Below are 12708 nucleotides of genomic sequence, written 5' to 3'. Positions count from 1 at the left end.
GCAAGGGACATGGTGACTCAGTGGCTAAGACGCTGAGCTTGTCGATCAGAAAGGTCAGCCTTTCGGCAGTTCGAATCCCTAGCGCCACATCACGGAGTGAGCTCCGGTTCCTTATCCCAGCTTCTGCCATCCTAGCAGTTTTGAAAGCATGTAAAAAATGCAACTAGAAAAATAGGGACCCCTTTGGTGGGAAGGTAACAGTGTTCCGTGCCCCTTCAGCATTTAGTCATGCCGGCCACATGACCACGGAGACGTCTTCGGACAGCGCTGGCTCTCCAGCTTTGTAACGGAGGTGAGCACCGCCCCCTAGAGTCGGGAATGACTAGCATGTATGTGCGAGGGGAACCTTTACCTTTATCTAAATTTGTGCATCGGGGAACAATTTTGACCAAACCACTTCTTGCTGATCAAGACAAGAAGTAATGGGTGGAAATTAATCAAGGAGAGAACCAAGCTTGGACCAAGGACTTCCTGACAGTGAGAATAATCAATCAGTGGAGCAGTTTGCCTCCAGAACTTGTGGGTTTTTGGAGGTTTTTAAGAAGATACTGAACAGCCATTTGTCTGGAATTGTCTGGGGTCTTCTGATTCAGCAGGGGGTTGGATTTGAAAACTTCCAAGATCCCTTCCAATTTCTGTTAAACTCAAACCCCCAGATCCAGCCATCTTTCTAATATCCCCATTTAGGGTTGTCTTCCCAAAACTTATTTCAACTCATATACTGAGTTAAAGCAGGGTATTATGCACTGGATCATAAAATATCCCGAGTTAAAGTTAACAAGCTTTGCAAGTTGTAAAAATGAAGCTGTTAAGTCTTTCGCCAATCTGATTAAATGATTTTGCAATCTCATCTTAGCCCAACTGTACCTCTGGGCTAAGAGCCATCCATTCAGTTCAACTGGAGTAATTGAACACCAAATATTTCTGAACACATATTTCTCTCTCTCTCTCTCTCTCTCTCTCTCTCTCTCTCTCTCTCTCTCTCTATCCCCTCCACCACCTCTCCTTTCAAAAACAAATCCACAGGGCTGGTTTATTTTTCCTAAAAAGCGATGTTCCTAGAATGGTATGTGAGAGAAGGAGAACTCCGTTCAGAAACTGGTGAAAAGGACAGTCAGATTACCACACATTTGAATGTGGCTGATGAAACAACCAGATGTCTGAGAAAGTTAAATTGCTATAACTAAAAATGCATTGCAGATGGGACTCCTTGCCACAAGATTTTGTGAATGTCGTTAGCTTTAAAAACAGAATTTTGGGAAATTCATAAAGGAGGGATTTGTCATCAATGAACACTGAATACATTAAATAAGTTATGGGCAAATATTGATTGGACAAAAACTGAAGTAACTTTTTAATGGCCTGGGCCAAGTCATAATCCATTAATCAACCACAGAGAGACATAGAAAGCAATGCCCCATTAAGAGTAATTTAACGTGCAACCAATTCTAGCAAAGCAGGTTTCATGTAAATTCTGGAAGCCTTCTCCATAGTCAGATGCTTTGTTTCAAGATGTGTTTTCACCTGGCAGATGTCAGAAATAGTTAAATATTAATTTAAAGGTATACTCATATGCAGTCCAGCACTTTCACAAAAATAAAAGACTTCAATGCTTAAGGCAGACCGTATATTGGTCATTCGGGGCAAGCCTTGTTAAAAGGTAGAGAGAAGAAAGAAGAAAATATTCTTTGAAATGTCAGGTGCGATTAGATCATCAAAAGTTTAAGTTCAGTGTTGGGTTAATTGAAGAGGTCAACCACGGCAAGGTGAACATAAAGAAAAGATCCTGATGTTCCATATTTTCAAGTTTAAAAATATCAGATATGAGAAGGAATGAGCCAGAATACTAAGGTTTTCTTCTTCTTAAAAAAGAAAGAACGGAAATTAAATCATTGTCCTCCTAACAACCAGGTTCATAATTGCAAAAGGAAAGGTAAACAGAAGCATTCATTCTTGACAAAATAGAACAATTATTGCAAAAGTGTACCATTCTCACCTGCAGCTAAAACAGCAGGATTTTTTTTTTTAGTCTTCCTTATAAAATGATGAAGATATTGTTAAGTGAAATCCTCAACCTATGACCTCAGTTTGAGCCCCAAATTTCTGTTGCTAATCAAGACAGTTCCTCGGTCAATTTTGCCCCATTTCATGACCATTCTGGCCATACTTTCCCAGAATCCCTGCCGTTGTTAAATTAGTCACATGGTTGTTAAGTGAATCTGGCTTCCCCATTGACTTGGCTTGTCCGAAGGTTCCCGAAAGGGGATCGGATGACCTCACTGTCATAAATACGATTTGTTTGCCAAGCACCTGAATTTGCATCATGCAACCATGGGGATGCTTGCAAGGGTGAAAAATGATCGTAAGCCACTTTTTTTTTATTGCCGTTGTAACAGTCACTAAATGAACTGTTGTAAGTCGAGGGCCATCTTGAAACAAGTATGGGCATCCTGTAACTCAGTGAGTTTAGGAGGCATAGACTTCAGCTCCCAGAATTTACAAATTATTATTTTTTATTTATTTGATTTGTCAATTGCTTACAAGATAATAAGTATAAGTATATACATAGGTATGAATACAGGAAATGGGTACATATAAGAAAAATAAAAGAAACAATAGGACAGGGACGGTAGGCACATAGGGGGCACATTATGCATGCCCCCTACAAATTATTATGAAGAGGTGTGGGCCTCAACTCACACCGGAATTTTCAAATTACCCTGTTTCCCCAAAAATACAACCTACCCTGAAAGTAAATCCTAGCTTGATTTTTACACATGCACCCAATATAAGCCCTACCCCCCAAATAAGCCCTAATTAAGATCCCACCCACTCCAGAGTGCATGGGTAAAAATTAAGCTAGGGTGGAGATGGGGGGTTGTAGCTGCCCTACTACTTACCTTTGGACAGTTGTAGCCAGGCCTTGCCCACCCCGACACCTGCCTTGCCAGCCCATTTCTTCTGCAGCTGGCAAGGCTGGCAAGGCTTTCCTGAAGGCCTCTGGAGCTGAGAACGATGCTCTGGATTGATCCAGATCTCTGTTATCAGCTGCAGAGACCTTCAGGAAAGCTTTGCCAGCTGCAGAAGTAGTAGTTCCTGAAGGCCTCAAGCAGTGAAAAGGAGACTGGGGGAGATGCGTGCAAGTGAGGTTAGTCAGTGGATCAGTGGTGGGATTCTAATTTTTTTACTACCGGTTCTGTGGGCATGGCTTGGTGGGCATGGCAGGGGAAGGATACTGCAAAGTCCCCATTCCCTCCCCACCCCACTAACCTGCTTTCCAACTCCATTCTCATGTGCAGAGCAACAAAAGAAGACTCAGCTGATCAGCTGGGACTCAGGGGGGCAGAGAATAGATGAGGGCAGGGCCAGTCAGAGGTGGGATTTGCCAGTTCTCCAAGCTTCTCAAACTTTTCACTACCGGTTCTCCAGAACTAGTCAGAACCTGCTGAAGACCACCTCTGCAGTGGATGACATCCCCCCAAAATAAGACCTGGTGTCTTTTTTTTGGTGGCAAAAAATAAATAAATAAGATAGGGTCTTATTTTCGGGGAAACAAGTATTATGAAGAGTATGGACTTCAATCCCCAGGTTTGCAAATGCTTGGAGATCTATTTGTAACCTGCAGCTAAAGCAACAGCTTGTTTAACTTCCTTCAAAGATAATACCTCTCGGATGATGTTGCTAAGTGGAATGCAGTTTGCTCAGAGGGGAAATTATGAAATGTCCTTCTGGCTGGCAGATTTCCAGATCTGCCCAATCTTCTGCCTAAAACAAACTTCAGGTCCGAGACAGGAGGATTGCAGGATGCCAAAGGGTGTGTCCCAACACAGGGACAAATTTGTGGCCAAGAAAACACCCTTAGAGCACAAAAGACAGGTTTTGAATTGCATTGCTCCTGAAAACATTCAGAAGACATTTTTTTAGAACTTGCTTGCTTGTGGCTGGTTTTGACCTGCTCATGTTTTTATTATTATTATTAATGCACTCTTCCTTTATAAACAATACAAGAATCCTATAATTTGGACTTTCTCAAACTTAGCAAGTTTATGATGTGTTGGATTTCAGTTCCCAGAATTCCCCAGCCAGCCTGGGAATTGAAGTCTATACACCTTAAAGCTGCTGAATTTGACAAACACTGTTAAGATTTTGCAAAGATTTAAAAAAGCTACTGAAACTGAGAAGAATGTAAAGATTATGAAAGGGTAAAAGAAAGAAATGGTGAATAACAAAAAGGACAAAACAAAAGATTTACAGATTAACAGAGTTGGAAGGGACTTAGTAGGTCATCTAATCCAACCCCCTGCCCAAGCAGGAAACTTTACACCATCTCTGACAAATGGCAGTCCAATCTCTTCTTGAAAGCCTCCAATGATGAAGCTCCCATATCTAAGGAAGTAAACAGCAATTGCCATATGTATTTGTATCCAGTATTTTTTCTCTTTTTTGCAAGCGCACTGTGTGAATGATAAACTATCCTTTCATGTTTGGCATATTTCCAGTCCTTAGAAGTATCTAAAGACAATATCTCTGGTATATAATTGCAATGTTTAGTTTAAAAAAATCTTACTAAGGGAAAATGGAAAAGCAAATCACTAGTAATAAAAACTTGGAAAAGTTGAATGGGCGCCAATTGGCCATCTTTATATTGCAACAACCTCTTTATAAGCAAGCAAGAAGACAAGAACTACCAGCAATTTTTGGTCTATATTATTTAAGAAAGAAATATATATCCAAAAGAATATTTCTTCTTCTTTGCGTTTATCTTTTTTTTTCTTTCTTCGATGTCAGATGATTAACTTGGTGCAAGGGTTTTGTGGTTCCAGGAGAAAACGGGAAATGCTTGTCTGAAAGCATTCAAGAATGGTGACTTACTTTCTTAGAATATCAGGTTATTCCTGCTTTCTGAAGAAGAAAAAAAAAACTCACAAGCTAAGAAACGGAGGAGCTTCGTTAGAATTAAATCTATGTTTTAAAACCAGCCAACCAGAGTTTTGAGTGGTCCCTGCAATATATAGCTAATATTACCAACAAAACTAGCAGTGTTTTCATGAATTTTTATTCTGCTACGCATCCACTGTACAGGTAGATCTCCACTTCCAACAATTAATTTAGTGACCTTTCAAAGATACAAGGTAGTGAAAAAGGGACTTAAAGACCATTATTCACACTTATGACCATTGTAACTTCCCCTTGGTCACATGATCAAAATTTAGACACTCGGCAACTGAAATCATTTATTGGGAGCGAACATGTCGGTGTTACCTGGATGCAGCCGACACTGAGACACATCATTCATCTCACCCTTGACCCTGGTCTTCCCCCACCCCCTGGATGTATATTCTCCAATGGGACACATCCATAGCCAAGAGTCATCAATCATGCTCTCCGGTAATAATCTTGCGTGCCAGAAGCTTCAGCCACCTAGTGACTATCTAAGGTATGTATTACTCCCCCCACTCTCTTTCTCCTGACAACTCTAAAGACCAGAGAAATATTTTTCAGTTGACACTGGGCCTGGCTAGTCTAGTGAAGAGAAGGACCAAGGGAGACAAGGAGTGTTCCAATATTTGAGGGGCTGCCACAGAGAGGAAGGGGTCAAGCTATTTTCTAAAGCAGGGGTCTCCAATCTTGGCAACTTTAAGACTTGTGGACTTCAACCCCAGAGTTCCTCAACCAGCTTTGCTGGGAGTTGAAGTCCACAAGTCTTAAAGTTGCCAAGGTTGGAGACCCCTGTTCTAAAGCACCCAGAGGCCAGACAAAGAATAATGGATGGAAATTGAACAAGGGGAGATTTAACCTATAAGTAATAAGGAGGAATTTTCTGACAGTGAGAACAATCAACCAGTGGAAGAAGAAGTTGCCCTCAGAAGTTGTGGGAGTACCATCACTTGAGACTTTCATGAAGAGCCTGGACTGCCATCTGTCAGAAATAATGTACGGTCTCCCGCTTGGGTGTGGGGTTGGACTAGATGACCTATAAGGTCCCTTCCAACTCTGTTAATCTGTTAAATCTGTTAAAGTCAGTGGGGGAGCCAGATTCACTGAACAACTGTTTTACTAATTTAACCACTGCAGCAAGAAAGGTCATAAAATGAGATAAAGTTCACTTCACAACCGCCTCACTTATCAACCAACAAATGGGTCGTCAATTGTGGTCGTCAGTCAAGGACTCCCTGTATTCTCATCCAGCTTTGTTTTCAAAAGCTTCCCTGCCAGAATTTAAGCCGAGTCAACAGAGTTTAGAATCACTGGGAAAGGAAATGATAGACCAGAAATGACTCCCTGTTTCTGTAAACTCTGTTTAAGGCCAGTATTTGCATAGGACAACCGTGAACCAAGATAAATCATTAAGATATAAATCTCAATTCAAGCGTGGGAAATCCTGACTTAAGAGATTAGAAACCAACAAGTTTCAACTGACAAGGGAGCACAGGAAACCATCTTCATAGCAACTGATTGCAACTAAAACATAACCCAGGATTTGAAGCGATACGGAATGAGTTGCTTGAAAAGAGGTAGACTCCAACTTCCACAGTGATTCCTGTTTAGTAAGTTCTGCTCGCTACTAAAGGGGGAAACATCCTGTCCTTAAATATAAACATTTGCAAAAGGGGAAGTTCTAAAAGACACTTGCAATTCAGAAATGGGGAAACTAAGACCAGAGAAAGCCCCAAGGTCAGAGATCAACCTACATTAGAGACAACCCCTGAGCAGGCTGTGCTATCAAATCTACTGTAAATCTGCTTATTCCAGCAGGATTTTTCAAAAAATAATAATAATAACATGTTAAATATTGAATCAAGGACTTCTGGAATTCAGGTCTTGTTCTTTCTAAATGTCTGGGTTTTGTTTCCTTCCTGTCCATTCACCAAAACAAGAACATTTTTCACATTCACTTCCGCGCCTATGAAATTGTGCGGAAAGGCACTTATTTCCTAATAGCGTTGCAAGAAGAGTAAGCAGGAGACAAGAGGAAATTTGGAGATAAAAAGCCTGCACTGTCTTCAGGCAGAAGTGCAACAGGTGCAGCCCTCCTGCTGCAGAAAGGATATTTGGTTTAGTCAAGTTTTCTTTTTAAAGGGTGGAGCAAGCCAGCAGGAACATGAATCAAAGGCTATTCATCATCATGAGATGGAACCTCCACATGCTGAAGCAGTCTATCTCTCTTAGATTTTACCTTTGAGGTTTTTTTGGATTTTTTTGAAATAATAAATCCAGAACTTTGGGCCAAATTCTAGCAAAGCTTTGTGGCAGATTCTTGCCCAAAAGGCGTATTTTTGAAAATAGATATGCTTTTGCAAATGGAAAGTTGCCATATGCAGCTACAAAAGTGGAACTCAAACCCTGTGAGGAAGGACTGAAAAATAAAGACCATCTGAACAAGATTTGGAGCAAAGACAAGTACAATTTTTGTCTCTCTCTGCCCAGGGTCGGTGGGAGCTACACATTTAATCAATATATGAAAAGTTGTTCTGGCCTAGAACAACAGAACAACAGAATTAAACCAGAAACTAAAACAGACAAAATAATTGTTGATGTTTTTGTATCATTTTTCACTACATGTCTTTCTCTTTTTTTCTGCTTTTTATTGAATTTTTCTTCCATTTCTTTCCATTTTGTGGTCTCTGTGCAATTGATGTCGAAACTCTCAAAATTATCCATTCAAGAAGAGACAAAGCCACCTCTAAGGAGGGTTGCTGGGGCTGCCCTCTCCACTTCAATTGCTGGCCAGAGCCAGGAGCTGGACTAAATGACCTTTACAACCCCACCCAGACTCTGCGTTCTATCAAGAAAGTTGGGGAGAGAAATCCCCGGAGCCATTGAGAATGAGGGGCACTTCTAAGCAGACCCCAAAGACTATACAATCCAGCACCACAGAGCTTCGACTTTACACTAAAAGCTTTTCTACCCCCAAAAAGGAACTATCATAATTCAAAGCAATTAAAAAAAAAACCAAGTTAAAAAAAGTGTTCCTCTCAAGCCTCCTTTCCCCCTCCCACCACTTTGTCTCCCCTAACCGAGTTACACACCGCCCCAATTGCAAAACAACCATCCATCCGACTTACAAGGCTGCGAAACATCAGCGGAAACCTCCGGAGCTAACTTCTTGGAAGTTGCCGGCACCACGTCTCCTTATATCCCACCTCCCCAGGTGCGCTTCGGGCTTCCAGGAGACGTGGGACCGTCCGGGATTTTCCCCCTACCTTCCGTCATACCCAGAGATGGGATTTCACGCTTCCAGCCTCTCCTTCAGCGCAACTTCTAACGCCGGGGAGGAATAAAACGCCGAGCATCTCAATAAACCCCGGAAATAAAGGAGAAATGTTTGTAGTTCAAAAGTTGAAAACTGTGGGGTCCTCGGTGCTCTCTGAGTTTGGAAAGTTTTCTGTCATAACCCAAACTATTATCCACATTGATAAAGTTACCCAACTTTGGGTCATGAAACGTCTGCCAGAAAACCCACCCAGCTCAGAGAGCACCAAGGACCCCACAGTCCTCCTCCTGCTTTCCGTACACCCCCACCCCCTTCTAGTAGTGATGGTGTTACCTAGTTGGGTCATAAAACGTCTGCAAGAAAACCGCCCAGCTCAGAGAGCCCCAAGGAGCCCTCAAATCCAGAAATAAAACGGTAGGAAATAACCAGGAATTGCCTTTTTATGTCTTTGGCCCTCCCTCCAGCCTTGCTGCAACTTGGGGGGCACCAACTTCTCCCCCACTTCTCCCCACCCTCACCCCCCAAATCCCCTATACTCCCGTGCGCTTTCCTTTACGCAGCTGCCCAAGCGCTCTTCCCTCCCGGCGCCCGTTTCCAAACCTACCCAGGTTTTTTCCTTGGCGTCCAGACGCGTCTCTTGCACGAAGGGGTTGAGCACCAAAGGGGAGGCCAACGACCGTTGCCTGGGCAGGAGGAAGAGCCGCTGCTGTTGCTCCTGATGTTGCTCCGGCGGCGTGGCCGAAGGCACCTTCCCCATGTCGCCAGCTGGCAAGGCGCTTTCCAAAGTCACCACGGCCGCCGCTTCTGTGCAAAGCAACATCGGGTGCTGAAAAAGGCGCAGCCGGCGGCGGCAGTAGCAGCAGCGCCCCTCCCGGGCTCCAAGGCGCTTGCGCAACACACCTCGACCTGACCCGGCCGTGGGGGGAGGGGCAGGCGAAAGGTAAAGGTGAGGAAAGCCTCTCTGACCCACACACTTTCCGGTTTTTTGCGATTTTTTTTTTTTTTGCGGGATGTAGAACTTGGGTCCTTGCTTGGAAGGCAACGGAGGGAGAACGCCAAGATCTGAGCTGTAAAACATATAAATAAATTGTAACACTTGGCTGCCCCCAGTCATGGCTTCATTCTGCAAGGAGAATAATGTAGGACAACGAAAACAATGAATTCTACAATGAAAATTGTAGGAATTCTGTAAAGAAAATGTTTGGAAGGCAGGCGAAAAAACTTCCCGACGCTCTTGAGAAATTTGGCTTTTCCCAAAACTCTTGACCCCCAAGTCGATGGAGATTCGCAGTCATCCAGGTCATGGTTGCCTCAACCGGGTTGGATTTTTTTTTAAATTTCTTCAAGAAAAAAACATAGTTCAGTTGCCTTTTGAAAGAAAGGATTTGTTGGAGCCTTGACAGCTGCGCCATGTATCTCAGGATGGGAGTGGTAGCCTGGCAAAACCTTGCCCCTTCCAATACGGTGAGTTAGTTGGAAAGGGTACTAGTAAATTCTCCAGGATTTTGAGGTGGGAGCGAAGGAATGGATTCTTCCTTTGCCTGCTCTCCTTTATTCACGTGTTTTTCTGATCCAGTTAAGGCAAGGGCCTTCAAACTTGGCAAGTTTAAGACTTGTGGACTTCAATTCCCAGAATTCCTGAGCTAACATGACTGGAGGAGGAATTCTGGGAGTTGAAGTCCACAAGTCTTAAAGCTGTCAAGTTTGAAGATTCCCTGATCGATCTATCATCTGTCCGTCTGTCTGTCTGTCTGTCTGTCTATCATCTCCTCATCTATCCATCCATCCATATCCATCCATCCATCCATCCATCATCTATCACAAGGGTCTTCAAACTTGGCAAGTTTAAGACTTGTGTACTTCAACTCCCAGAATTCCTGAGCTAACATGACTGGAGGAGGAATTCTGGGAGTTGAAGTTTACCAGTCTTAAAGCTGTCACGTTTGAAGACCCCCTGAGTTAAGGAAACTTTCAGAGGATCAAAGACATGAAAGATTGACAACCGAAGGCAGCGAACTTCCTCTTTGGATTTGAGCTGAGCTCTGGAAGACTCAGCCTTAGGTGTGAACGGGAAAAGGAAGTGGGAAAGGAGAAACTAGTTTCATTGCTGATTCAGGCACACCACCCTCAAGCCCTAAAAATAGAAATTCCAGCAGTCTAGCCCTTTAAAAAAAAAAACTTTCTTTTTTAGATGAGGTGGCAATTGTAACAGCTGGGCCTCTGCAATTTTTTTGCTTTCTCAGGGAGTGAGAAATATCCTTGTGTTGTGTATTATTAATAGAGTCATTACCTTGATCACCTGCATTTCAGCAGGTAACAAAAACTCATCATATAAAGCCCTCCAGGGACAAAAAGCAGAAAACATAAAACAGTGTTGGAAGAATTATCCTTCTGGGTTCAGTTCCAAGGGTGGAAAAGGACACTAGAAACATAGAGGCTGTTTGGAAAGATGGTTTAATGGTGGACAGGACCACGTGGCTTGGAGCTCCAAAGTGAAAAGGATGATCCCGTGCTTCAAGAGGTTGGGTGAAGGAAGATGCTGAGAGTGCCTGGGTTTTGTGCCCTCTTGTTGGGATTTGAAATTGAGCTTCTATTCTGATTGGTTGTCAGACTCCCGTGGGGCCACACAGGGGCAACTCTGTAGGCTGTCCTGAGTCCCAGGCTTGGTGAGCCTTGCTGGATGACGATGTAATGAAAGGGCTTTAGGCAATTCCTATTATAGCTCTACCTGGAGTAGATCTTTGTTATGTAAAATAGGCTGGCCTAGGGCAGAGTCCATTAGCAAAGGTGGGGGGGTGAGCATCTGCTTCTGAGGTGAGTTTCTGCTTCTGAGTTTCTACTCTTTTTAGGGAAAATATGCTGCCTTTTTAATATTTCCTAGGATGTTTCATTTTTCTAGGAGGGGGGTGGATGAATAACTTCCTACAACAGCAATGTCGGGTGTGTGGTTTTTTTTAAAAAAATCTTGTGTTAAGGCTGTATTTTTTTAAGTTTTTTTAAATAATAATGCTTAGTAATTAAATCAGCCCAAAGGAAGTAAATAATAATAAAAAAATTGCTCAGCAAATTAAAGCTCATGTGTCTTGCTTAAGAGCTGCTATATATCTGGATTGGAAAGAAAAAATGATTCTTTGCTGCCCTCTGGCCTCAGTTCTGCAAGGAAGTGTGAGAAAAATGTTCAGAAGCTAAACTAGAAAGTCTATTAAACCTACTGAAAAGGAATTGCTTCTGCCAAACAATTGACCCAAAAGATGTTGAAACATCTGCACTGCCATGTTCATTGTTTTCTTATTTAGGATCTGACAACGCTTGCACATACCTAGTAAATATCTTTTTTTTAAATTTGCAGAAAGACATCTGGTTAACGTAAGTGATTGGCCCAGCTTCAGTTCACTTATGAATTCACTGGAAAGGTACAATTTGACCCCAGGTCCCTAAACTAGCAGGATATATTACAGTGGAAGTTTTTGACTTGACAACAATGTTCCATTGATCCAAAGCTATAGCTGTGACCTGGTGAGTAAAGCCATCAGTAAAAAAAAAAAACAACTATGCCTTGACTATCTAGATCAAGAGTCCCCAAACTTGGCAACTTTAAGACTTGTGGACTTCAACTCCCAGAATTCTGAGAGTTGAAGTCCACAAGTCTTAAAGTTGCCAAGTTTGGAGACCTCTGGCCTAGATTCAGAAGCAAAGTGGTGAATAACTGGAAGCTTCACTGGTCCAAACTCAGTTTGGCGTTTCAGGGACTGCCACAAAGAAGAGGAAGTCAGCACCTGGGGGCAGGAGAAGAAGCAATGGGTGGAAACTAATCCAGGAGAGAAGCAACCTAGAACTAAGTAGACATCTCCTGACAGTAAGGACAGTTAATCAGGGAAACAACTTTCCTCCAGAAGTTGTGAATGCTCCAATCATTGGAGGCTTTTAAGAAGAGATTGGGTAATCATTTGTCAGAAATGGTATAGGGTTTCCTGTCTAAGCAGGGGGTTGGACTAGAAGACCTGCAAGGTCCTTTCCAACTCTGTTATTCTATTCTATTCTATTCTATTCTATTCTATTCTATTCTATTCTATTCTATTCTATTCTATTCTATTCTATTCTATTCTATTCTTTCAACTTCAAGTGCTGGCCATTGCTCCCTTTGATTGTATTACAAAAGGTCAAATGCACAGTGCTGCCAAGAGCCCCCATTTCCTGATGAGTGTCTGGAAAGTAATAGGAGTGCAACCTTCTGAAACTTTTAAGTGTGAAGGAAGAGAAAAGCCAACGTCCCAACCAGGGTTAGGAGCAACTTTCTGGTTTGAGTTTGCCTTGATGGAGCAGTAACCAGAAAGGGTATAGGGTCTCCTGCCTACAAGGTCCTTTCTTCTGAGTCTTGGAGTTCTTCTCTGGAACCCACCTGCTGAACATCGGAGGCGCTGTCCAGGGTGCTACTTGAGTCTTGCTTGCCAGACTTCTACATCTCATGGGGTTAACCTGCTTCACGCAACCTT

At 42.7% G+C, this 12708-nt stretch overlaps 1 protein-coding gene across 1 annotated transcript in view; it reads right to left on the bottom strand.

The window, feature by feature from the left end:
• LPCAT2 (lysophosphatidylcholine acyltransferase 2) overlaps positions 1–9040 on the bottom strand; it is a 28772-nt gene extending 19732 nt beyond the window's left edge. Inside the window, 1 exon segment of the mRNA XM_026714048.2 lies at positions 8820–9040. Coding sequence (XP_026569833.2) covers positions 8820–9035 — 216 coding nt within the window. The 5' untranslated portion in view covers positions 9036–9040.
• Between the last annotated feature and the right edge of the window lie 3668 nt (positions 9041–12708).

The sequence above is a fragment of the Pseudonaja textilis genome, chromosome 11, assembly GCF_049901715.1.
Source record: "Pseudonaja textilis isolate UNSWEBS1 chromosome 11, rPseTex1.2, whole genome shotgun sequence".
In the NCBI taxonomy this organism is placed as follows: domain Eukaryota; kingdom Metazoa; phylum Chordata; class Lepidosauria; order Squamata; family Elapidae; genus Pseudonaja; species Pseudonaja textilis.
The sequence above is the reverse complement of the archived record's forward strand: the minus strand, read 5'-3'. Positions and strand labels throughout refer to the sequence as shown.